Source organism: Rhinoraja longicauda, chromosome 26 (genome assembly GCF_053455715.1).
Source record: "Rhinoraja longicauda isolate Sanriku21f chromosome 26, sRhiLon1.1, whole genome shotgun sequence".
Lineage (NCBI taxonomy): Eukaryota > Metazoa > Chordata > Chondrichthyes > Rajiformes > Arhynchobatidae > Rhinoraja > Rhinoraja longicauda.
This window is the reverse complement of record NC_135978.1, coordinates 243,063-270,198: the sequence shown is the minus strand read 5'-3', so window position 1 is coordinate 270,198 and position 27,136 is coordinate 243,063. Positions and strand designations below refer to the sequence as shown.

Sequence of the window (27,136 nt, the reverse complement as noted above, 5' to 3'; positions counted from 1 at the left end):
CTCTAAACCCTATCCACGTACCTATCCAAGTGTTATAGAACCTGCCTCAACTATCTCCTCTGGCAGCTCGTTCCATACACCTACCATCCTGTGTGGAAAAAAGTTGCCCCGTAAAACTTTCTAATCTTTAAATCTTTCCCCTCTCATCTTAAACCTGTGTCCTCTGGTTCTAGATTCCCCTGCTCTGGGTAAAAGATTGTGCATTCACCCTACCTATTCCAGAAGTGTCTGGTTAATTGACAAGAACAAACCCCACTTTGAGATCGACTTGATTCAAGTAGGTAGGCATTCCAACCAAAGTAGTTGCCAGCAAGATAGAAAACACTTGCAACGTAATCTTTGCCAGTCATTATTCCCTGTCAGCCAGTGAGGCAGGTGAGTCAGGAGGAACTATCCAGGGTTAATTATTAATGCCCAAACTTAGAAATTTAGAAAACAATGAGGGGTGACTTCATCCTTGGAGTCCGAGGGGGATTGACAGGATTGCCTCTGGGAATATTGCCTCCAGCCTGGGAAGTTAGAAGTAGGAATAACCCATCTAAAATGAAGATGAGGTGAAATTTCGTGGAGCTGAGTCTTTGAACTTCCTGCTGCAGCCAGTTGTGGATTCTGAGAGGTGAATTAGCGGTGTTTGTGGTGAATTTCTGAATTACAGAGGGTTCTGGTGACCCAGGTGTTGATGAACAAGGTCACCGCTGACCTTATTAAATGGCACAGCAGGCTCAAAGGGTTCAGTGGTATACTCTCCTGTTTTTTATTCGGTGTTTGCAGAATCTATCTATCTATCTTATATACTACTAAAACTCTCGGTTTGTTTGTGCATGTGTGTACCATGCCCTCTACACAGCCAAAACGGTACATGATAGAGCCACAATTTTAGGCCCACCCTACTCAAGATTCAAGATATCTTTATTTGTCATCCAAAAAAACAAGTTTTTTGGACGAAATTTAGTCACCCACAGTCCAATAATAAAATCAATAAAACAAGCAAATTACACAACCGAAGCAAATTACACACCATTCCCCCGTGCTTTGAATAAACCCACTTTTGTTACTTTTTAAAAACAATTTACCTTAATCTTTAATAAATGCGCCCCCCCCCCCCAGGACCGGCGCCTGTCCCAGCGTGCCCCCCGCCTGACCTTACTCCCATGCTGCAGCGCGCCGCAGAGGCTGTGGCAGAGGGTCCAACAAGATGGCCGTCCCCGCCGCTCGCAGAAGGAGAAATGGGGCCGAGGTCAGTGCCTTCTCCCTGTCCACTCTCGCCCACCCACGTCCCCGGGAGACGCTCCCTGCCCGGCAACGGGTCCATGCTGCCGCCACCGTTCCCCGCCGCAGATTGCAGCCGAGCTGCAGGAGACGCTTCTGCTCCACAGGAGAAACGGGCCGACGTCACTGCTTTTTCCCCCCCGCCCCCCTTGCTGGCACACGGCCACGGGGGCACTCCCTGCCCGGCAACGGCTCACGGTCGGGCCGCGTGTGGCGGGAGGGGATGGGTGGAGCGATGGGTGAGGGGGAGGGAGGGGTGAAGGGCAGGGAGGGTTGGGGTGGAGGGGAGGGAGGGGTGAAGGGCGGGGAGGGTTGAAGGGCAGGGAGGGTTGGGGGGAGGGAGGGGTGAAGGGCATGGAGGGTTGGGGGGAGGGGATGGGGAGTGGGAGCGATGGGTGAAGGGAAGGGGAGGGTTGAAGGGCAGGGAGGGTTGGGGGGAGTGGAGGGCATGGAGGGTTGGGGGGAGGGGGGGCAATGGGTGGAGGGGGGGAGGGAGGGGTGAAGGGCAGGGAGGGTTGGGTGGAGGGGATGGGGAGGGGAGCGTTGGGGGAAGGGGAGGAGGGGGTGCTGCACCAATGCAGGAGAGGTTTGGACCCAATGGGTCCATTTGGTCTAGTTATTTTTTTAAACGTTGCCAATTGTAATGAAAATTTAAAGAAATCGAGTGTTGATGGAACTGCGGAGACTGGCAGCATTTTCCGATTCGGATTGTTCTGATCACTGACTAATTTCCTTGGTAACAACCACACACTCACTGCGTACACGTTTGATGACATTGGGCAGCCAAATTCCTTCAGGGTTTGAAGTAGGATCCTGTCCATAATTCAGCTTCAAATAATCCTTACATTTTATAACAAAATAAATATAAATATCTGACTGTCTTTACGGGCACATTTAATTAAGTAACACCAGAAAGGGCATGTTTTACCCAAGACAGTGAATGCATAATCTGCAGTTTACAGGGACAGAATCTCTTGGTCAATACTCCCTTTGTGCAAGCTCTCACTGTGGGAGAGATTACGTTTCGCTGAGTCTCCAATGTGCATTAGCAAGCAGATCGGCACAATTATGAAACCTCCAAGATGGTGGTGCTCACATTGCAAGGGAGGCAAGTTATTTAATAGACACAAAATCCTGGAGTAACTCAGCGGATCAGGCAGCATCTCAGGAGAGAAGGAATGGCTGGCGTTTCTTCAGACTGAAGGAGGGTCTCGACCCGAAATGTCACCCATTCCTTCTCTCCTGAGATGCTTCCTGACCCGCTGAGTTACTCCAGCATTTTGTGTCTACCTTTGATTTGAACCAGCATCTGCAGTTATTTTCCTCAGTAACCTGTACCTGCCTTCTCTCCATACCCCTGATCCCTTTAGCCACAAGGGCCACATCTAACTCCCTCTTAAATATAGCCAATGAACTGGCCTCAACTACCTTCTGTGGCAGAGAATTCCACAGACTCACCACTCTCTGTGTGAAGAAATGTTTTCTCATCTCGGTCCTAAAAGACTTCCCCCTTATCCTTAAGCTGTGACCCCTGGTTCTGGACTTCCTCATCATCGGGAACAATCTTCCCACATCTAGCCTCTCCAACCCCTTAAGAATTTTATATGTTTCTATAAGATCCCCCCTCAGTCTTCTAAATTCCAGGAGTATAAGCCTAGTCTATCCAGTCTTTCTTCATATGAAAGTCCTGCCATCCCAGGGATCAATCTGGTGAACCTTCTCTGTACTCCCTCTAAGGCTAGAATGTCTTTCCTCAGATTAGGAGACCAAAACTGTACACAATACTCCAGGTGCGGTCTCACCAAGGCCCTGTACAACTGCAGCAGAACCTCCCTGCTCCTATACTCAAATCCTCTTGCTATGAATGCTAACATACCATTCGCTTTCTTCATTGCCTGCTGCACCTGCACGCTTGCTTTCAATGACTGGTGCACCATGACACCCAGGTCACGTTGCATCTCCCCTTTTCCTAATTGGCCACCATTCAGGTAATACTCTGTTTTCCTGTTCTTGCCGCCAAAGTGGATAACCTCACATTTATCCACATTATATTGCATCTGCCATGCATTTGCCCACTCGCCTAATCTATCCAAGTCACTCTGCAGCCTCCTAGCATCCTCCTCACAGCTAACACTGCCCCCCAGCTTCGTGTCATCCGCAAACTTAGAGATGTTGCATTCAATTCCCTCGTCCAAATCATTAATATATATTGTAAATAACTGGGGTCCCATCGCTGAGCCTTGCGGTACCCCACTAGTCACTGCCTGCCATTCCGAAAAGGACCCGTTTATTCCTACTCTTTGCTTCCTGTCCGCCAACCAATTCTCTATCCACCTCAACACTGAACCCCCAATACCGTGTGCTTTAAGTTTCTACACTAATCTCCTATGTGGGACCTTGTCGAAGGCCTTCTGAAAGTTCAGATATAACACATCGACTGGTTCTCCCTTATCCACTCTACTAGTTACATCCTCGAAAAATTCTATAAGATTCGTCAGACATGATTTGCCTTTCATAAATCCATGCAGACTTTGTCCGATGATTTCACCACTTTCCAAATGTGATGCTATCACATCTTTAATAACAGACTCTAGCATTTTCCCCACTACCGATGTTAGGCTAACTGGTCTATCATTTCCCGTTTTCTCTCTCCCTCCCTTTTTAAAAAGTGGGGTTACATTAGCTACCCTCCAATCCTCAGGAACTACTCCAGAATCTAAAGAGTTTTGAAAAATTATCACTAATGCATCCACTATTTCTGGGGCTACTTCCTTAAGCACTCTGGGGCGCAGCCTATCTGGCCCTGGGGATTTATCTGGCTTTAATCCATTTAATTTACCTAACACCACTTCCCGACTAACCTGGATTTCCCTCAGTTCCTCCATCTCATTAGACCCCCGGTCCCCTGCTATTTCCGGCAGACTGTTTATGTCTTCCTTAGTGAAGACAAAGTAGTTGTTCAGTTGGTCTGCCATCTCCTTGTTCCCTATGATCAATTCACCTGTTTCCGACTGCAAGGGACCTACATTTGTCTTAACTAGTCTTTTTCTCTTCACATATCTATAAAAGCTTTTGCAGTCAGTTTTTATATTCCCTGCCAGTTTTCTCTCATAATCTATTTTCCCTTTCCTAATTAAGCCCTTTGTCCTCCTCTGCTGGACTCTGAATTTCTCCCAGTCCTCTGGTATGCTACTTTTTCTGGCTAATTTATATGCTTCATCTTTTGTTTTAATACTATCCTTGATTTCCCTTGTTAGCCATGGATGCACTACCTTTCCTGGTTTGTTCTTTTGCCAAACTGGGATGAACAATTGTTGTAGTTCATCCATGCGATCTTTAAATGCCTTCCATAGCATGTCCACCGTCAACCCTTTAACTATCAATTGCCAGTCTATCTTGGACATTTCACGTCTCATACCCAGTCAGCAAAAAGACTAAACATGATTACAATCAAGCCGTCCACAATGTACAGACACAGGATAAAGCGAATAACATTTAGTGCAAGGTAAAGTCTAGTAAAGTCCGATTAAAGATAGTTTGAGGGTCTCCAATGAGGTAGGACCGCTCTCTAGCTGGTGAGAGGACGGTTTAGTTGCCTGATAACAGCTGGGAAGGAACTGTCCCTGAATCTGGAGGTGTGCGGTTTCACACTTCTGTACCTTTTGCCTGATAGAAGAGGGAATGGCCGGGGTGCGAATTGTCCTTGATTATGCTGGCCTTGCCAAGGCAGCATGAAGTGTAGATGGAGTCATTGGAAGGGAGGCTGGTGTGTGTGACGGTCTGGGCTGCATCCACAACCACAAAATTCCTGGGATCAGATTGTGATTTGTGGTGTAGCATCGTAGTTTTGCACGTTGTTACAACTACAGGGGGATTGGTCCGTTAATGAGCAAGTCCCGGTCATTATGGATGACTGAATCCTCGGACTTTCAAGTCTAGCTGGACCTTTCAACGAGCAACTGGCCCAATTTGAATATTTAGCATTTTGTTCCCTTTGGTTACTTATTTTTCTGAAAATATTTCCACATCTCCATTGTCCAAGTCCAAGGAACGTTTCCTCCACTTGCCCGAGTCTTTCCAGTGCCCCGAAGTCTATATCTCTGGTTGACAATACTTCAGACAATGGAAATAGCTTCTTTCTTTTCTATTTGAATTTCTAAAGATTCAAATGTTTTACCATTCCTTCCAAATCACTTACCTTTCCCAGTAGCGGGGGGAAAACCTAGTTTCTCCAGTTTCTGCGCAAAACTATAATCTCCACATCAACAGTATTAACTAAAAACACAGCATGGTTGAACTCTGCAAGCACTTGGATTATTGCTTGCAAGCAAGGGATTATTGTTGACCTCGACAAGGTGTGCATGTGTGAGGTGGAAAATGGAACTGGCTTCAGTAATGGTACCCTTTTCTGTAACCTATTTAATTTACTTTTCACTGCTGATAGATCATCATGTGTATTTGCATTCAACTATTTAATTTAATCACAGTTTCACAATCTTAGACTTTAGCATTTTAATTGTGAAAATGCGTCGTGAATTATTCCAAATGTTTATGATGGATCAGCCCCCAAATCATATTCCGCATGGGTTGTTTCTGATATCAACTCCGTTTCATTCCTGGCTGAGGGATGGATAGGGATGGATCATAAAGACGTTTCCCCAATAGGGAGATATCTGACACCAGAGGGCACTGATTTAAGGGTGGAATAAGAGGTTTAGTGCGGATTGGAGGGAGAATGATTTTTATCCAGTGGCTGGTTGTAATCTGGAACACTCTGCAGGTCAGAATGAGAAGTTGTAGGACGTATCTAGGTAAGCATTACCCAGTAGTAATGCCGTTCACCAGTGCATGGAAGGATACTGGCCAAGCACTGGTGAATGGGATTATTATAGACGGATAGAGTTCCCAGGTGTGGGACAAATAAAGGAATATATTAAGCAGACCCTATGGCCCAACTCATTCCGGCTGCCACAGCGGCTTCCTGAGCAATCTCATTAGCTCTCATTTGGCTGATATTCCTCTAAACCTTTCCTATCCAGGTACCTGTTTTAATGTTGTAATTATCCCTGGCTCAGTCACATGCTGGACCTGGTTTTGTGCTGAATGACTGCATTTATTTTGTAGGTTTAAACATTTTTTTAAATAAAGGGGCAGATAATATTCATCTGCCGTTCTGAATCATTTGATCGCTTTTACCCAGTCGGCTTCCAACTCCACATTGGTGAAAATATTCAGTGGAATAACTGTGACGGGCTCCATAAACTAAGCACTTAGTAGTTTCAACGCATGCATGTTTATATGTGCAATATCCGCACATGTATCTGCACATACTTGCACTTTATTCTGTCTTAAAACTGTTACAATTTGTTTCGTTGGGTTGTTGTTGTTTAAATTAATTAAATTATTGCATCGTATGGGAGGCGCATTCCCAATCTCGTTGTACCCCTGTACAATGACAATAAAGATGTATTGTATATGTACATAAGCAAAAACTTGCATTGGAATAGACAATAGACAATAGGTGCAGGAGGAGGCCATTCGGTCCTTCGAGCCAGCACCGCCATTCAATGTGATCATGGCTGATCATTCTCAATCAGTACCCCGTTCCTGCCTTCTCCCCATACCCCCTGACTCCGCTATCCTTAAGAGCTCTATCTAGCTCTCTCTTGAATGCATTCAGAGAATTGGCCTCCACTGCTTTCTGAGGCAGAGAATTCCACAGATTCACAACTCTCTGACTGAAAAAGTTTTTCCTCATCTCACTTCTAAATGGTCTATCTCTTATTCTTAAACTGTGGCCCCTTGTTCTGGACTCCCCCAACATTGGGAACATGTTTCCTGCCTCTAACGTGTTCAACCCCTTAATAATCTTATATGTTTCGATAAGATCTCTTCTCATCCTTCTAAATTCCAGTGTATACACTGGAAGCTGGTTTTAGATCAATTCCTGGTGGATTCGATAACTTGTTTGAGATATTTTGAGAAGCATTTTTAATATTTTTGTTCTAAGGACATCCCCCATATGTTTCCATAATTTGAATGCAGCCTACTTTACTTTGGTTGCAGAGTGTCTGGCACTTGATATCTTCCAATATTAGTTTAAATTCACAGATGTTTGATCCAGCTGCCTGTGGGTACCTCTCTCAATGTGATGTGTTCCTGGCTGGTTGCACAGAGCAAAAACAACTGGAGTGTATCAGGCCGTAAAGCACTTTTCTCTGATCTTCATCCATCTTATTGCAAAATGATAAATAGCTATGAAAAGGGGCACTCGTGGCCTGAGAGATGGATAGTAGTGGGAACTCAGCAGGAATGTGGATGTATTGAATGCAGAATGGGAACTGTATGACTTGCTGCTCCAATTTTGTGCTTTCATGTTCTTAATAAAGCATCAGTGTCATCACATTATCCTCACATTCAGTCACAGCCAAAGCCATGAAAACCATTGCAACTAAAATTAAAATCAGCCCATTGCTCCGATGCATGCCATTGTATCCACAAGAACACGGCTTTCTACTATTAGTCTCAAGGCTCAAGTTGAAAGACAGAGAAGTATGTCCTCACTTCCACGCTTCCAGTCCAGACATTCCTGGTGGATTGCTGAACTTATTTATAAGGCCAAATGTAATGTGTTCAGAATGCATTGAGGGACAGCTTAAATATATCCGAAAGAGAGAGATTTATTTACAAGAGACTACACAAACTATTTACCTGCTGAGATGTTAAGACTCGGTGCAGACTGCATGTGAGACCCTGCATGCACTCAACATGAATCTACTGCTAAATGTGGTAACAATATGACCAGGTTACAATATGTGCAGCATATTCCACGGATAAAATGGATCGATAACTATCCCACCCCACTGTAAAAAACAACAGTGATGTATCCTTATGTTTTGAAGTCGTTATGCTTTATTCTTAATTGTTAACTGTATGTTTGTGTTGTCATTTGTGAGCAGAGCACCAAGGCATATTCCTTGTATATGCACATACTTGGCCAATAAACTTATTCATTCATGTAGCATATCAATGTACAGTGGATTTGCCGAGATCAGGATTTCAGGGTCTTCCTGATCTCATGGGTTTTCATATTGACTGAACTTTGGGGCTTTTTGGCTCTTCATTAGACTGAAAGCTGGATGAAGCTGCCAGAACATCATGGGTAAATGATTAAACATCCAGATGTGGTTCATTCCGGCAGAGATCATGTGAACACCTAATGTTATATCCAAAGTTAATCAACTACCTTGCTGTTTCACATATCTATAGCACACTTCCTATTTCCTGGTTTGGTGAGATGACGCAGTAAACGGGCTAAAAATGAATGTCCTCATTTTGCCTAAAGATGCCTTTGGTTGGGACCCTTCTTCAGACTGATCCCAATCATATGAACCCCTCAGGTAGTACAAGAACATTGATGTTAAAGGGCAAGGTCATTTTAGTTGTTATTCATCACAAATGTTCTGCAGACTACTTAGGAATAATGCCGTGGGAATTGTCCATTTGTATTGCAATATGTGGTAGATATAGAAATGTCACCATTGCATTGCAACATCCCTCGCAACGCCACCCGCAATACCACCTGCAACGCCACCTGCAATACCACCTGCAACGCCACCTGCTATACCACCTGCAACGCCACCTGCAATACCACCTGCAACGCCACCTGCAATATCACCTGTGGTGCCGACTGCAATATCACCTGCAACGCCACCTGCAATGCCACCTGTAATATGACCTGCGGTGCTGACTGCAATATCACCTGTGGTGCCTATTACAATATTACCTGTGGTGCCAAGGGAACAAGTGTTACGTTGATGCCCAGGTATTGAATCCAGATTGGTGTTGGCTGTGTAGTCAGAAGGAAACCATCAAATTGTAAACAATCATTGCAGAATATAACAGAATAGAACCACACAGGATGTTGTGTTTAGATGCTTACTGGTAGTATTTGCTGATAAATAGTCTGACCTTGTTATTACCATCGCTGGATTTATTCTTGCTTCCACTAGGTTTCGGCTAATTGAAAGACGAGACTCAGTCTGGACTGTAATTAACTTCCATGCGACGAAGTTTATTGTAATAATTAGCGTTTAATAACAAGTTATTACTGAACACTTTATGTTTTTCGTCAGACAGAAAGGGTACGGATTGTTAGTCCTGACTACAGTTAGTGTTTTGATGCAATCTGGATGCAACTCCAGATTAGCAGAGTCCAGTGCACTTGTTGGCCAGCCAGCTCTGCTGTGTGAGGGGTAAACATAATTTACATTAGAAAGCCACAGCCACCTCGCCATGGAAACCACTTTGGTTTAAGCCTTCAAATGGCCACTTGAAAAGCTTTCTCATCACCGCACAGGATTATAACCGTCGCTATGGTAATGGGATCTATGCCACTCCAAGTTCAAAATGCTAGGCAAACAAAACAAAATCAACATTAATCCATTCCCAGTGAATGTGAGACAGGAGAGAAAGGCAAAACATGTCCATGCTTTAAACAAGAGATGTAGCAGGTACATAGATTGCAGTTTAGTGCAGAGATCTGCAGAGAAGTGCTTTCATGGTCAGTCTCTGAATTGGAAGTAAAGGATTTCACTCAAGAATTAATTTTATCCATCACAACCCTTAATAAAAGTCCAGTTATCTGATGACAAGAAACCAACAAAGATTTGCAGTGAGATAACACTTGTTCTGTAAAACTAAGGGACTAAATAAATCTCTATAGCTAAAGTATCTAGTGTCTCTAAACTAAATAAACATAGAAAAGGAAATGGACAAGATGATTTGGGGAGAAATCGGAGGGGGAGTAGCGTTCTCCAGGAATCAGTGTGATGTAAAGCTGAGGCTGCTGCCGTGAATGATGATACGCAAAGAACATGTTGGCAGTGGTTTACAGAGCACCGGACAAATGGATGTGGGCATAATGTGACAGGACACTGCAGCTATCTGCTGCTCACTAGAAGATCTCTTGCAAACAAATGATTAATGCTTTCTGGAGCTAAACATCCAAGACATAGTGATCCCTTAAGAAGAGGGATGTGAATCCTGATCATTTGTGAGCAGAATGTTTTAACAAACTTTAGTCTTGCTGTTTTACTTTATCTGAAAAAAGGGTTGTCTACATTTTTATTTGCAAACAGATTAGTTATAATAATGTGGAGGAGGCTGTGGTAATGCAAATCCCATGGTGTAGTGTGCAAGTAGGCTAAAATAGCAATGCTGATAAACATGTCCTTGGGGAAACTGCGGTGCCAAGGAGACGGCGAAACAAAGATGTTTGGCAGTAAATAAGAAGTTGTAAAGGTTCAGGGAGGATGATTCGGGAAAGCTCTGAAATCATCTGCATTCAAAATCTTATAAATAAGATAAATCTGCTGCACAAGCTTACTTATTTGTCATTTAGAGTTGAGGGTTCAGTCATTTTGGGTTGGAAGTGCAGTATTGGGGAAGTGGGAAAAGGTTCAGGATTCTTCTCCTTTGAGCAGAGTCCTGTTTGTAATGAGATGCTAGTAATGCCATTTTCCCTGTTTTATCAATGTAATGGGTTAGGTTATCATTTATTGGCCAGTGGGACAAAATGCCCTCTGGTGCTCAATGATCTTGCCCTGGAGATTCCTTTTCACCGTGGGTTAGGATTAGTACTGTGCTGAAACTTAGCCTGGCAAACAATGTGATTTTTGGTATAAACACTGCAATTCTGGATGAATGTTGCTTAGTATTTGCTGCCTGCATAGCTTTTTCCATCTACATAAAAATGAATCTTACATTATTTTCTGGACTGCTTGAATGGGACAAAGGAAGGGTTAGAAGCGGCGTTACCTCAGCTCGAGTGAGCCAGGTTCAAGCCTGACCTCTGCTGCTGTGTGCGTGCACTTTACATTCTCTCTGTGAACGCGTGGGTTTCCTCCCACTTCCCAAAGAAATACTGGCCTCTGTAAATGGAAGTTTGTGTGTGGGTGGGTGTTAGAATCTGGGTGGAACTGATGGGAATGTGGACAATGAAACAACATTGCTGTGGCAGCCTCGGCCTGTATGACTATGGTAGATAGACAGGTTCTTGATTAGTACGGGTGTCAGAGGTTATGGGGAGAAGGCAGGAGAATGGGGTTAGGAGGGAGAGATAGATCATCCATGATTGAATGAGGGAATAAACTTGATGGGCCGAATGGTCTAATTCTACTTCTATTCCTTATTACCTTATGATGACTATCTGCTTCATTCTCTCAGTCAGATACATTTTCCTCAGTTCAAACATTTGTGTTTGAGGAAAATCATAAGGTCATGGGGAATAGGAGTAGAGTTAGGCCATTCAACCCATCAATTAGGCCATTTGGCCCAGGTTCTTATGTTTATCACCCAGACTTTTACTCACCCTCAAACTGTGAAGCAAGGACAGGAATCTCCCATCTCGTTTTAGAACATCATCGGTGAACATTTGGTTAATGTCAGATCCTCAGGATCCATTGCCGATAAGGTGTAAATGTCCCGCCACTCTGGGTAGCAAGTCACAAATGTTTCCCACAGAACGTTGGTGGGAATTGTCACAGCTGAAGAAACAGAAATCCATAGAACCTGAGACGAGTCTGGACAACCAGGAAGGACCACGACACTGTGGTGAGCATGACACCACTGTGGTGAGCAGGGGAAGGCTTGATGCTGCCGTGGTGAGCAGGGGAAAGTTTAACATTGCTGTGCTGTACCTTCTGTCCTGAGCCTCCTCCACTGAGGCGCAGTGCAAATTGGAGGAACAGCACCTCACCTCTTCGCTTGGCCAGTTTACATCCCAGCGGTATGAATATTGATTTCTCTAACTTCAAGTAACCCTTGCATCCCCTCTCTCTCCATCCCTCCCCCACCCTCGTCGTCCCGCTAGTTCCACTGTTCGTATCCTTGTATCCATACGTTATCAACTCTTCCACAACCAACATTGGACCATTGTGTGCTCTGCCTTTCCTTGTTGCTCCAAAACTGAAAGGTAATTGATTTAAAGATACAGCATGGAAACAGGCCCTTCGGCCCACCAAGTCCACGCCGACCATCGATCACCCATTCACTCTAGTTCTATGTTATCCCACTTTTCCATCCACTCCCTACACACTAGGGGCAATTTACAGAATTAACCTACAAACCTGCACGTCTTTGGAATGTGGGACGAAACCGGAGAAGGAAACCCACACGGTCTAGGGGAGAATGTGCAAACTCTGTACACACAGCACCCGTAGAAAGAATGGAGCCCGGGTCTCTGGTGCTGTGGGTCCCGATAGTTTACGGTCCCGGTGGTTCAGAGGTTCAGTTCTATAGACTCTGGATCAGTTCATGTGGACTGGAGGGTAATGTAACCCCAGTTTTTAAGAAAGGAGTGAGAGAGAAAACGGAATTATAGATTAGTTAGCCTGACATCGGTAGTGGGGAAGACAATAGACAGTAGGTGCATGAGTAGGCTATTCGGCCCTTTGAGCCAGCACCGCCATTCACAGTGATCATGGCTGATCATCCACAATCTACCCGTTCCTGCCCTCTCCCCATATCTCTTGACTCCGCTATCATTAAGAGCTCTATCTAACTCTTGAAAGCATCCAGGGAATTGGCCTCCACTGCCTTCTGAGCCAGAGAGTTCCACAGCTTCACAATGCTCTTGAGTGAAAAAGTTTTTCCTCATCTCCGTTCTAAATGGCCTACCCTTTATTCTTAAACTGTGGCCCCTGGTTCAGGACTCCCCCAACATTGGGAACATGTTTCCTGCCTCTAATGTGTCCGATCCCTTAATAATCTTGTATGTTTCAATAAGATCCCCTCTCATCCTTCTAAATTCCAAAGTATACAAGCATAGTCGCTTCAGTCTCTCGACATACGACGGTCCCGCCATTCTGGGAATTAACCTCGTGAACCTATGCTGCACTCCCTCAATAGTAAGAATGTCCTTCCTCAAATTTGGAGACCAAAACTGCACACAATATTCCAGGTGTGGTCTCACTGGGGCCCCTTTACAACTGCAGAAGGACCTCTTTACTCCTATTCTCAATTCCTCTTGTTATGAAGGCCAACATTCCATTAGCTTGAGTCGATTGTTAAAGATGTAATAGCAGCCCATTTGGAAAGCAGTGATGGGATCGGTCAAAGTCAGCATGGATTTATGAAGGGGAAATGCTAGACTCATCTTCTGGAGTTTTTTGAGGATGCAACAAGTAGAATGGATAAGAGAGAGCCAGTGGATGTGGTGTATCTGAACTTTCAAAAAGCCTTTGACAAGGTCTCACACAAGAGATTAGTGTGCAAAATTAGAGCACATGATATTGGGGGTAAGGTATTGACATGGATAGAGAACTGGTTGGCAGACAGGAAGCAAAGAGTGGGAATTAACAGGTCATTTTCAGAATCGCAGGCAGTTACTAGTGTTGTAAGGCTCAGTGCTGGCGCCCCAGTTATTTCCAATATGTATTAACGATTTAGACGAAGGAATTAAATGTAACATCTCCAGATTTACGGATGGGTGGCACCAAAGCTGGGTGGCAGTGTGAGCTGCGATGAGGATGCTATGAGGCTGCAGGGTGACATGGATAGGTTGGGCTAGTGGCAGATGCAGTATCATGTGGATAAATGCGGTTATCCACTTTGGTGGCAAGAACAAGAAGGCAGATTATTATTTGAATGGTGAGACAAAGGTTCACCTGCACCTCCTCCAACCTCATCTATTGCATCCGCTGCTCTAGATGTCAACTTATTTACATCGGCGAAACCAAGCGCAGGCTCGGCGATCGCTTCGCTCGACACCTGCGCTCGGTCCGCATTGACCAAACTGATCTCCCGGTGGCTGAGCACTTCAACTCCCCCTCCCACTCTGACCTTTCTGTCATGGGCCTCCTCCAGTGCCATAGTGAGGCCCACCGGAAATTGGAGGAACAGCACCTCATATTTCGCCTGGGCAGCTTGCAGCCCAGTGGTATGAACATTGACTTCTCCAACTTTAGATAGTTCCTCTGTCCCTCTCTTCCCCTCCCCCTTCCCAGATCTCCCTCTATCTTCCTGTCTCCACCTATATCCTTCCTTTGTCCCGCCCACCTGACATCAGTCTGAAGAAGGGTCTCGACCAGAAACGTCGTCCATTCCTTCTGTCCCGAGATGCTGCCTGACCTGCTGAGTTACTCCAGCATTTTGTGAATAAATACCTTCGATTTGTACCAGCATCTGCAGTTATTTTCTTATATTTGAATGGTGTCAGATTGGGAAATGGGGAGGTGCAACGAGATGTGGGTGTCCTTGTACATACATCAGTGACTGAAAGTAAGCATAAAATGCTGGAGTAACTCAATGGGACAGGCAGCATCTCTGGAGAGGAAGAATGGGTGACGTTTTGGGTTGAGACCCTTCTTCAGACTGAAGGGTCTCGACCAGAAACGTCACCCATTCTTTCTGCCAGAGATGCTCCTGTCCCACTGAGTTACTCCAGCATTTTGTGTCTACCTTCAACTTAAAACCAGCGTCTGCAATTCTTTCCTACACACTGAAAGTAAGCGTGCAGGTACAGCAGGCGGTGAAGGTGCAGCAGGTGCAGCAGGCGGTGAAGGTGCAGCAGGCGGTGAAGGTGCAGCAGGCGGTGCAGGTGCAGCAGGCGGTGAAGGTGCAGCAGGTGCAGCAGGCGGTGAAGGTGCAGCAGGCGGTGAAGGTGCAGCAGGCGGTGAAGGTGCAGCAGGCGGTGCAGGTGCAGCAGGCGGTGAAGGTGCAGCAGGCGCAGCAGGCGGTGAAGGTGCAGCAGGCGGTGAAGGTGCAGCAGGCGGTGCAGGTGCAGGTGCAGCAGGCGGTGAAGAACACAAATGGCACGTTGGGCTTCAACGCGAGAGGGTTTGAGTAAAAGAGTCATTTAGCTTTTCTAACGGAGTCAGGGTTGGAGAGAGAAGGCGGGATAAGGGATGGTGGATGATCAGCCGTGATCACAGTGATGGCGGTGCGTACAGGCTCGAAGGGCCGAGTGGCCTCCTGTGTCTGTGATGTCGGTGACGGGGCGGCGCCTTTAAGTGGAACAGCCGGGAGGCGGGGCCGGGATCCGCGTCGGGAAAAGCGGCGGCGACGACGGCGGCTTCAGCCGGAGAGAGAGAGAGATGGAGATGGGGGGGGCACCGGCACTGGTAAGGGGGGGGGCGGTCGGCACGTGTGGGGGGGGGCGGTCGGCACGTGTGGGGGGGAACGAGGTCGGCACGTGTGGGGGGGCGGCGCTTTGATGTTATTTAATGCGATTATTTAGCGTCGCTTTTTAATGTAAAACATGTAAACCCGGCGCTGGGAGACACCCGACTACAGAAGGTCCCGTGGGGGGGGAGGGGTTGTGGGGTGTAGTTGGGGGGGGGGGGAGGGGTTGTGGGGTGTAGTTGGGGGGGGGGAGGGGTTGTGGGGTGTAGTTGGGGGGGGGGGGAGGGGTTGGGGGGTGTAGTTGGGGGGGGGGGGAGGGGTTGGGGGGTGTAGTTGGGGGGGGGGGAGGGGTTGTGGGGTGTAGTTGGGGGGGGGGGAGGGGTTGTGGGGTGTAGTTGGGGGGGGGGGAGGGGTTGTGGGGTGTAGTTGGGGGGGGGGAGGGGTTGTGGGGTGTAGTTGGGGGGGGGGGAGGGGTTGTGGGGTGTAGTTGGGGGGGGGGGGGGTGTAGACGTGGGGCGGCAGCGCTGGGATTCGGGGAGTGGGGGTTGAGGAGATGCCGGGGGGGGGGGGGGGGGAGGGGTTGTGGGGTGTAGTTGGGGGGGGGGGAGGGGTTGTGGGGTGTAGTTGGGGGGGGGGGAGGGGTTGTGGGGTGTAGTTGGGGGGGGGGGGAGGGGTTGTGGGGTGTAGTTGGGGGGTGTAGTTGGGGGGGGGGAGGGGTTGTGGGGTGTAGTTGGGGGGGGGGGTGTAGACGTGGGGCGGCAGCGCTGGGATTCGGGGAGTGGGGGTTGAGGAGATGCCGGGGGGGGGGGGGGGGGAGGGGTGAATCCGCGCTGTGATTGTTGTGAGTTGTTGCCGGGGCGACGTTGGTCTGGCGAGAGCGGAGCGGCTGTGTGACGGGGAGTGGGGGTGCGGTTGAGGGGGTGCGAGTGGGGGCTGCGGGGTTGGTCTGGCTCTGAAAGTGGGGGGGGGGGGGGGGGGCAAGGACACGATGGGCCGAATGGCCTCTTGGGCGTTCTGTTTGTAAATCCATCTGTTGGTTGTTGGTCTTGCCAGCTTCTTCCAATGAGAATAGTTCTGGGTGAACATCGCCTCAGTGTCTAGGCCCCCCACCCCCCACAGAAAGGCAGATTATTATCTGAATGGTGTCAAATTAGGAAATGGGGAAGTACAAAGAGATCTGGGTGTCCTTGTTCGTCAGTCATTTAAAGGAAGCATGCAGGTACAGCAGGCAGTGAAGAAAGCTAATGGAATGTTGGCCTTCATAACAAGAGGAGTTGAGTATAGGAGCAAAGAGGTCCTTCTGCAGTTGTACCGGGCCCTGGTGAGACCGCACCTGGAGTACTGTGTGCAGTTTTGGTCTCCAAATTTGAGGAAGGATATTCTTGCTATTGAGGGCGTGCAGCGTAGGTTTACTAGGTTAATTCCCGGAATGGCGGGACTGTCGTATGTTGAAAGACTGGAGCGACTAGGCTTGTATACATTGGAATTTAGAAGGATGAGAGGGAAATCTTATTGAAACATATAAGATTATTAAGGGGTTTGACACATTAGAGGCAGGAAACATGTTCCCAATGTTGGGGGAGTCCAGTACCAGGGGCCACAGTTTAAGAATAAGGGGTAGGCCATTTAGAACGGAGATGAGGAAAATCTTTTTCAGTCAGAGAGTTGTGAATCTGTGGAATTCTCTGCCTCAGAAGGCAGTGGAGGCCAATTATCTGGATGTTTTCAAGGGAGAGCTAGATAGAGCTCTTAATGATAGCGGAGTCAGAGGGTATGGGGAGAAGGCAGGAACGGGGTACTGATTGTGAATGATCAGCCATGATCATATTGGTACGTACACAGTGTAATCACGGTTGTGTGTTCATGACTGGTTTGCTCCGTGCTGCCCTGGGGTTTTTGAGCAGAGGGTGCAGATTGAGTGATGTTTACTGTGGGGGGGGGGGGGGGGGGGGGGCGGGCAGTGACTGCCTGGTGGCAACATGCCCACACATTCTGCCCATGGAATGGACTGAAGGTCAGGATTTAGATTAGTCCTGGATTTCATGAACAGGACATAATTGGACAGTTTTCCTCTATATCTATACTGAGAGGCTTATTTAGAGGCACGGCTAATTCTGGAGTTGTGTTCATTGCCAGAAACGATGTGTTGTAGGCTCACAGTCTTATTGTCTCCACTGCACTCGCCCCCAACTGAACCCAAGTAGCAATGCCAAAGTGGCATCTTGTTCATTAGAGTGACAATGAATCACATCAATGCTTCTAATTTGCCTGTGTGTTACTTGGTCAGTGGCTTTACTGGATGTTACCAGTTCAAAGTGGAGCCACACCTGTCATTGCAACTTGTTTAATCTCAGACTAGCTTCAGGAGATCATTGCAGGGGGCGAACCTGTGCTGGCAGCTGGAATGATGTGTCCTGGGCACTACACTTCTGCCGTGATCTAGCAGACTGGATGTGCCATCTCCAGCTCTTACTTTGACTGTTTTCTAAATACAGACACCGATGTGATTTCTGACACCAAGTTCAGAAAGGTAAAGGCTGCACTGCTGCAGGAAGTGTGTTTTAGTGGCACAGTGTCGCAACTCACCTGGTCCCCTAGAACAACACGCAACATTACAGCACTTGTGAGGAAGCTGGCATTGATTCTTCTTCTTATATTATCTTCATTATTCTTCTTCTTATATTATCCTTATTATTATTCGCCTCTTTCTCTACATTTGGACATGGATCACTGGGGATTGTTGCTGTCTACGTAAAGCAGCATTTGGATGTGTTTAGTGACTTTTACTTTCCTTGGTCAAATGGATGTGACCCATATTGCAACCATGCAGCCAGTACATTTATTTTTCCTCTCTACAAATACTGTAGATTTAGATTTAGAGATACAGCGCCGAAACAGGCCCTTCGGCCCACCGAGTCCGCGCCGCCCAGCGATCCCCGCACATTAACACTATCCTACACACACTAGGGACAATTTTTACATTTACCCAGTCAATTAACCTACATACTTGCACGTCTTTGGGGGTGTGGGAGGAAACCGAAGATCTCGGAGAAAACCCACGCAGGTCACGGGGAGAACATACAAATTCCGTACAGACGGCGCCCGTAGTCAGGATCGAACCTGAGTCTCCGGCGCTGCATTCGCTGTAAGGCAGCAACTCTACCGCTGCGCCACCGTGCCGCCCTTGATTATGACACTCTAGATTTTGGAATCACGGAAACAATGACTGGAGCAGCTCTTCTGCTGAGAACGTGTGTATGTTTTGTCAGCAGCATTGTTGGTGTGGTGGTGGATATATCAGCCCAGTCACATTGACAACCTGATATCTCAGCCCAGTCACATTGACAACGATGGCTCAGCAGCTGTGCTGCAGGTTCAGGGACCTGTGCTGGTGAGTAAAGCTGGGGGGACCAGCAGAGGCGGTTCGGTGGAGGGGTTCATTGCTGCAGGTTTAGGGGTCTGTGTTGGTGAGTAGAAACATAGAAAAATAGGTGCAGGAGGAGGCCATTCGGCCCTTCGAGCCAACACCACCATTCAATACGATCATGGCTGATCATCTTAAATCTATATCCCGTTCCTGCTTTCTCCCCATATCCCTTGACTCCGTTAGCACTAAGAGCTAAATCTAACTCTCTCTTGAAAACATCCAGTGATTTGTCCTCCACTGCCTTCTGTGGCAGAGAATTCCACAGATTCACAACTCTCTGGGTGAAAACGTTTTTCCTCATCTCAGTCCTAAATGGCCGACCCCTTATTCTTAGACTATGACCCCAACATAGGAAACATTTTTCCTGCGTCTCCCCTTAATAATTTTATATGTAAGGCGAAGGGGTTCTGGCGGAGGTTCGGTGGAGGGGGTTAAGGGACCTGTGCTGGGGGGACCAGCGGAGGCTGTTCGGCAGACGGGGTTCATGATTAGTGCTGGTGAGTAGAGTTGGGGGTACCAGCAGAGGGGGTTCAGTGGAGGGGTTCATTGCTGTAGGTTCAGGGACCTGTGTTGGTGAGTGGAGCTGGAAGCTCACCTTTCTGCTGTAATGGTGTCGAGTTTTCACCCTACAAGTTCCCACAATTAACCAACACAAATGTTTGTGTTTTATAGATGGGTGGTGTAGCAATGAAATGATTATTTTTGTTGGATAGTAATATCTCTGCAGAATCCATTCTGAAATTTTGTTGCCGGGACAGATGTTCGATTTGTGAGGAAGTATTTAAAGAGCGGGGGAATTTTGATACGTCACTAGAGTTTGATATGTCCAGCGGCGTTACCATGGGCTGACTTTTCACAGTAGCCGTACCCTGGGCTACAATGTTTGCTCTCGAACTTATTGTGCTGTTAGTGACCCTTGGCCCAGCGCTGGGTGGATACTGGGGTGACACGGTGAGAGGGTGTCTACTCTTGCCTTTTACATTTTTTCTGAGCACTCGGTGTATGGGTTTTGAATCCTCTGAAGCAGAGAGTGTGTGTGATCACAGCGTGGGCTCTGGTTTGAGTTGATTGAGGAGCTATATGTGACATGTTGCTAGGGTTTCACAGCCTGTGGAGAGACAGACATCTGGTGTGTGTTACACATGGGCAAAGCTCTGCTACTGCATGTGAATAAATTGTGCAGAATGTGCTGGATGCCATTCGTGGCCAGTGACGTTATGCAGCAGCTAAGGGTAGTATTCATTGCCACCAACCACCACTGCACAAGATGAATAGTCTCTCTTATTTTTGCAGTGCCTTTTATCAGATAAGATTAGATGTGCTGAGAAATTGAAGATATTTAAACTTGGGTCTTCGCTATTGTACACTGAGAAACGATTGAAGGATCTGGGACCGGCTGCTCCTGACTCTGTTCTTTGTGGATAACTGCTGATTATTGGTGGATAGACACAAGAAGCTGGAGTAACTCAGCGGGTCACACCACATCTCTGGAGAAAGGAAAAGGTGACGTTTTGGGTTGAGACCCTTCTTCAGTCTGAGAGTTAGGGGAATGGGAAATGAGAGATATAGACGGTGACATAGAGAGATTATAGAACAAATGAATGAAAGATATGCAGAAAAGTAGCAATGATAGAGGAAACAGCCCATTGTTAGCTGAGGTCTAGGTGAAAAGGAGTTACAAACAACGAGACTCAACAAGCCGACTTTGAAACTAGTACAATGATTAGGGTGGGGGAGGGATGGAAAGAGAGAGGGTGGCAAGGGTTACTTGTAGTTAGAGAAGTCAATATTCATACCACTGGGTTTGTGAGCAGCCCACGTGAAATACGAGGTGCTGTTCCTCCAATTTGCGTTTTGCCTCACTCTGACAGTGGAGGAGACCGGGGACAGAAAGGTCAGTGTGGGAATGGGAGGGGAATTAAAGTGTTTAATTAAGGTGACGGAACATCACCGATTCCTTTTCTCCAGAAAAGCGGTAACACCAGTAGAGAGAGTGGTGAAGAAGGCATCCTTGGTTTCATTCAGTATAAGTTGTCATGAAATGCTTCGAGAGGCTAGTCAAGAAGCACATCTGCGCCCTCCTTCCTCGCAACATGGACCCACTACAGTTCGCATACCGTCCGAACGGGTCCACGGATGATGCGGTCTCCCAGGTTCTACACACCGCTCTCTCTCATCTGGACAGCCAGGGGGGCTATGTGAGGATGCTGTTCATTGACTTTAGTTCAGCATTCAACACAATAGTCCCCATCAGACTGGTTGAGAAGCTGCTGGAACTGGGGCTTAGCACCCCTCTGTGTGCCTGGGTCCTGGACTTTCTCACTGCCAGGCCCCAAATGGTCAGGATGGGGGAACACACATCTAGCTCCCTCACCCTGAACATAGGATCCCCCCAGGGCTGCGTCCTTAGCCCCCTACTGTACTCCCTGTACACACATGACTGTGGGGCCAGGTTCAGCTCAAACTCCATCATCAAGTTTGCTGATGACACTGTGGTGGTGGGCCGGATCTCCAACAACGATGAGAAGGCCTACCGGGAGGAGGTGGCTGATTTGGCACTCTGGTGTCAGGACAATAGTCTCCTCTTGAATGTCACTAAAACAAAGGAGCTGATTGTGGACTTCAGAAGGGCTAAACGTCCAAGGACGTACACACCACTGGAGATAAATGGGTCGATTGTGGATAGGGTGAGCAGTTTTAAATACTTGGGAGTCCGCATCGCAGAGGATCTGACGTGGGCAACGCACATTGCCGCACTGGTGGGTAAGGCTAAGCAGCGCCTTTACCACCTTAGACAACTGAGGAAATTCAGAGTGTCTCTGAAGATCCTTCATTGCTTCTACTCTGGGGCTGTAGAGAGCATCCTGTCCGGCAACATTACAGTCTGGTTTGGGAACAGCTCTGCCCAGGACAGGATGGCCCTGCAGAGAGTAGTGCGTTCGGCAGAACGCACCATGGGAACTACACTCGTCCCCCTGCAGGACCTATACATCAGGAGGTGCAGATCCAGAGCAAGCAAGATCATGAGGGACCCCTGCCACCCCAGTAACGGACTGTTCCAGATGCTACGATCAGGCAAACGCCTCCGCTGTCACGCTGTGAAAACGGAGAGGATGAGACGGAGCTTCTTCCCACAGGCCATCAGGACTGTCAACTTTTATAACCCCAGAGACTAAATTTTTGTCGACACTAATAGTAACTTATTAACTTTATTTATATGCTGTAACTGTAATTCTTTTTTGTGCACGACCCGCAGGCATTGCCACTTTCATTTCACTGCACATCGTGTGTGTGTGTATGTGACAAATAAATTTGACTTGACTTGAGTAAGGAAGTCAAGATGCACCTTTAAAGCACTTTACTGTGGCTACATTTGAAGTATTGTGAACAGTTCTGGTTTCCCCATAACATAAAGTATGTAGAGGCTTTGGAAAAGGCGCAGAGATTTACCAGAATGATGCTTGGATTGGGTGGTATTCGCTACAGGGAGAGGTTGGACGGATGGGTTGTTTTCTCTGGAACGTCGGAGTTGTTGGGAGACCCGATAGAAGCCTAACATGGGCAGGGCTTACACAGTGAATGGTAGAGTGGGGAGTGCGATGGAGCAGAAGGATCTAGGAGTGCAGGTGCACAGTCCCTTGAAAGTGGTGTCACAGGTGGATAGGTGGTAATGAAGACTTTCAGCACGTTGGCCATCATCAGCCTATTTAGTATAGAAGTTTGGAGGTCCTGTTACAGTTGAATAAGATATTAGTGAGTATTGTGTTAGTTCTAGGCACCATGTTATAGGAATGATTTTGACAAGCTTGAAAGGGTTCAGAGAAGATTTACAAGGATGTTGCCAGGACTCCAGGAACTACTGGGAATGGTTGAGTAGGCTGGAGCTTTATTCCTTGTGGAGCGCAGGAGGATGAGGAGCGATCTTAGAGATGTATAAAATCATGAGAGGAATAGATCGGGTAAATGGACAGAGTCGTTTGACTAGAGTAGGGAAATTGAGAATCAGAGGACATAGGTTTAAGATGAGAGGGGAAAAATGTAATGGGAACCTGAGGGGTAACTTTTTTACAAAAAGGGTGGTTGGTATATGGAATGAGCTGCCGCAGGAGGTACGTGAGACAGGTACTATCGCAACGTTTAAGAAACATTTAGATGAGTACATGGATAGGACAGGTTAGAAGGATATGGGCCAAACGCAGGCAGGTGGGGCTAGTGTAGATGGGACATGTTGGTCGGTGTGGGCAAGTTGGCTGTTTTCACGCAGTGTGACTAAGTATATAAAATGATGTGGGGTATGGATCGGGTAGACAGTCAAAATCATTATACAACTGAAAAATCAAATTCTAGAGGCTATAGTTTTAAGGTGAGAGGGGCAAAGTTTAAAGGAAATGTGCGGGTGGGGTCTGGAAAGTGATAAGTTTTTTACATAGAGGGTGGTGGGGGGTCTGGAAAGTGATGGCTGCCGCAGAGATTAAGGCATTTAAGGGACGTTTGGATAGGCGCATGGATATGGATTATGTGCAGGTAGATAAGTGTTGGTCTCATCATCATGGTCAGCACATGGGCCGAAGAGCCTGGTGCTGTGCTGTGTATGTATGTATTACCAGAGTGGTGACATTACTAGAGTAATGTTCACCCATTACACGGGTGAATTCTTCCAATGACTGTTAGTTCAGGAGAAGTTAAATGTTACAGAGAGGCTTCTGAATGGGTAATAAAGCATGTATGTATGTTACATGTATGTTAATATCTGCAGGAAGAACAAACAAAAAACGTGGTGTTTTGGACCAAATCCACTGTTGAATTGAATCAAAATTGGACATCAGCATCTGTGGCCCCTGCTCTTGGCTGTGGCCCCTGCTCTTGGCTGTGGCCCCTGCTCTTGGCTGTGGCCCCTGCTCTTGGCTGTGGCCCTCCACTCATGCTGCCTGACCCCCTGTGTCTGAATCAGTGGCAAGTCTGTGCAAGCCCTTTCATGTTTCCACACTTTGTTCTTTTACCTTTTTGTAACAACTGCTGCCATGTTCAATACCAGTGTTTGCATAGTCCTCCACAAAATTCAAAAGATTCACCATCTCTGAAGATATTTCTCCCCTCAAACAGCTTGCTCCCTTTTCTGACACTACCCACCATAGACTCCAACCAATTGAGTCCTTTAAGTTTTGGTGAGACCATTCTCATTCCTTAAACCTTGGATAATACAGGTCTGGTCTTCAAAAACCCTGTCATTTGGGGAACTAATCTGGTGAATGTATTGCACTCTTCCCTTAGCAAGCACATTCTTGGGGACTGTAGCTCTACAATATCCCTGCGACAGCATAACTAAAGCACCATGCAATTGAAGTTGAACTCCTGTTAACCAAATCTCATATAAAGGCACCAGTCACCTTTTTATTGATTACTTGTTGCACCAGCTGGTTGGTTTGGAGTGCTTTATGCACCAGCACAATTTGGGTCGCTTTGGACCATCAACATTGCTCAAATTTGAAGATTTTGTATGCAGATACACTCTTGAACTACTACAAGTGTACGGTTGGAGCATATTGACTGATTGCATCATGGCCTGGTTTGGTAATTTGAATGCCTGGGAATGAAAGAGATTAGAAAGAGTGGTGGACACTGTCCAGTCCAACACAGGTGCTGACCTCCACCATCAAAGGGATCTACAGGAGGCGCTGCCTCAAAAAGGCAGCCAGCATCATCACTGACCCACACCACCCTGGCCACACTCTCACTGACCCACACCACCCTGGCCACACTCTCACTGACCCACACCACCCTGGCCACACTCTCACTGACCCACACCACCCTGGCCACACTCTCACTGACCCACACCACCCTGGCCACACTCTCACTGACCCACACCACTCTGGCCACACTCTCACTGACCCACACCACCCTGGCCACGCTCTCACTGACCCACAACTCCTGAGCCACACTCTCACTGACCCACACCACTCTGGCCACACTCTCACTGACCCACACCACCCTGGCCACACTCTCACTGACCCACACCACCCTGGCCACGCTCTCACTGACCCACAACTCCTGAGCCACGTTCTCGGCTGGGTTCAGGGTTTCTTTATTTTTACATTTGGAGCTTCCTTTTCATTCCTGCCATTGCATTGTACTTTGGGACTTGACAAATCTCCATTCTTGTTTCTGCATCAGCACCAACTTTCCCAGGTGTTTGGTCATCTGATGTGGCTCACTTGTTTCTTGCGTATCTTGGCTTTGTTCCAGTGAAGTTCTGTGGATGGTTTCCTAGTTTAAAGTAACAATGTGAATAAAAGTGCCTTGACCAGGTATTGCCACAATTGTCTTAGTTGAAAGTCTATTCGATGAAATTCCAGACAGATCCAAAATTCAATGGTACTTTTTGTCACCTGTACTGTGAGGTACAGTGAAATTCCTTTTTTGCATGCAGTTCAGTAAAAGTATTACAAGTACATACACAATCTTTGTATGGTACAAGTGCGTTAAAAAGATAGTGCACTTGGTTGGTTGGGTTGGGTTGGGTTGGGTATGTTTTCAATGCTGTCAGAGTGACCAGTTGCTTCTCTGTAATCATGTTCTCTCACTGTTTTTCAGGTCCAGTAATATTTGCTGGCAGGAAGCCTGATTGCAGTTTAAGTTCCTGGGGCAACACTTCAATGAGTTCCCGCGGTCAAAGCTTCTTTCACCGCACCCCGCCTGGTCCCTCCTCCAAGCCCCGGCTGGTGACTGGAGGGGTGCTGGGCGGGATTGCACAGATCACCCCCTTCCTCTACCTCAGCAGTGGGAATGCAGCTGCCAACCGCAACCTGGTCCTGTCCAAGGGCATCACCTGCATCATCAATGCCACCATGGAGATCCCCAATGCCAACTGGCCTGAGGTGGAGTATGTCAAGGTGCCTGTGGCTGACCTGCCCCATGCCCCACTCTCCCTCTACTTCGACAGCATTGCCGACAAGATCCACAGCATCAGCAAGAAGCATGGATCAGCTTTGGTGCATTGCGTTGCTGGAGTCAGCAGATCCGCCTCCCTCTGTATTGCGTACCTGATGAAGTTCCACAAGATCTCCCTGCTGGAGGCTCACAACTGGGTCAAATCTCGTCGGCCCATCATCCGGCCCAACATGGGCTTCTGGAGGCAGCTCATTGAGTATGAGCGGAAACTCTTTGGCAAGAACAGTGTGAAAATGGTGCAGTCCCCTATCGGGGTGATCGCAGACATTTACGAAAAGGAAACCAGGAACCTCACCCCCTTTTGGGGCATTTAACATATGTTGAGGAACTAATCTTCCAGAACACAATAATAAAACATTAATGTCTCCCATAAGATTTGTAAATCTGATGGCAAATACTAACTTGTAGTTTAAGCTGAATCTGTTGTAAATGGATCAAGCTTCAATGTTCTGTTTCCCTGGGATATTGTAAATCTGTTCAGCCCAGGCGAACCTGAAAGCTCGGTCATGGAAATAATTTTTAAACATTTCTAAAATTAATCCTAATTATTTTATCTTTAATGTTTTTAATGGTGTCCCTTTTAATGGACATGCAGGAAGATATTGATCTTTCTGATACTGGCTTGAAGTGGCACTTAGACAATAGGCTTTAGAGTGGAGTTTGGCTGGCCCAGTAATGCTTGAACCAGCCTCTGTTTCTCCACCTGATAGTTGCTGCAATGGTATGGACTTGGGCAGATTGCAGCTCAGTTCATTTTAAACAAGACCTAAACTGTAAATGTAATGATTCGATTTGCACTGCTACATTGTCGTTCTGTCCTGTGTGCTACCTACCTTCTAATGAGGACTCTGGTCAAACGCGAGCAGAGATGAGCTTGTCTGTTGAATCGGTGAAACGTTGAACAGTGCTGCTATTTTTTTTAAAGCACAAATTTAAAGAGTAAAATGTGCTGGAGTGAATCAATGAACAGGTTTTTTTGTGACATTGATTTTAAACATTTTGTTCCAATGAAGACTTGTTTGCATTTGGCTTCCCAGTGAGTATGTGGTATTTCTCAGTGATGTGTGTTTATCTTCTGGGGTTTACAGGTTCAGGCTTGGTCTCTGCTCCGTGATGGGATTCATGGCTCATCATCCATGCACTTTCTGACCTCCAAGGAACTTGTTGAATTTTCCTGGGCATGCAAGTCATCAAACTGACCTGGGACAGGAGGCAATGATGCATCAGGTGGCACCGTTGGCAAATGTCGTCCAGCCCCAACAAGAATGTTGTAACAGAGTCCGTTATCTCTGGCACTGCTTGTAAATGGTTTTCTTCAATGGAAATTGCAATGTATGAAGAGCTTTATCAACAACAAAATGAAATAAA

At 47.0% G+C, this 27,136-nt stretch overlaps 1 protein-coding gene across 6 annotated transcripts; it reads left to right on the top strand.

Annotated features, from left to right (window-relative positions):
* The first annotated feature begins 1,182 nt into the window (after positions 1-1,182).
* On the top strand, positions 1,183-27,136 carry dusp14 (dual specificity phosphatase 14). 6 transcript variants are annotated; one of them, XM_078422376.1, is made up of 2 exons: positions 1,183-1,237; positions 25,412-27,136. In XM_078422376.1, exon 2 carries the CDS (start codon positions 25,474-25,476, stop codon positions 26,080-26,082), a length of 609 nt encoding a protein of 202 aa, XP_078278502.1. In that variant the 5' UTR covers positions 1,183-1,237; positions 25,412-25,473; the 3' UTR covers positions 26,083-27,136. The 6 variants fall into 6 exon arrangements, with proteins under 6 accessions (XP_078278502.1, XP_078278501.1, XP_078278503.1 ...); XM_078422375.1 differs by lacking the exon at positions 1,183-1,237 and adding an exon at positions 15,038-15,108; XM_078422377.1 differs by lacking the exon at positions 1,183-1,237 and adding an exon at positions 15,061-15,083.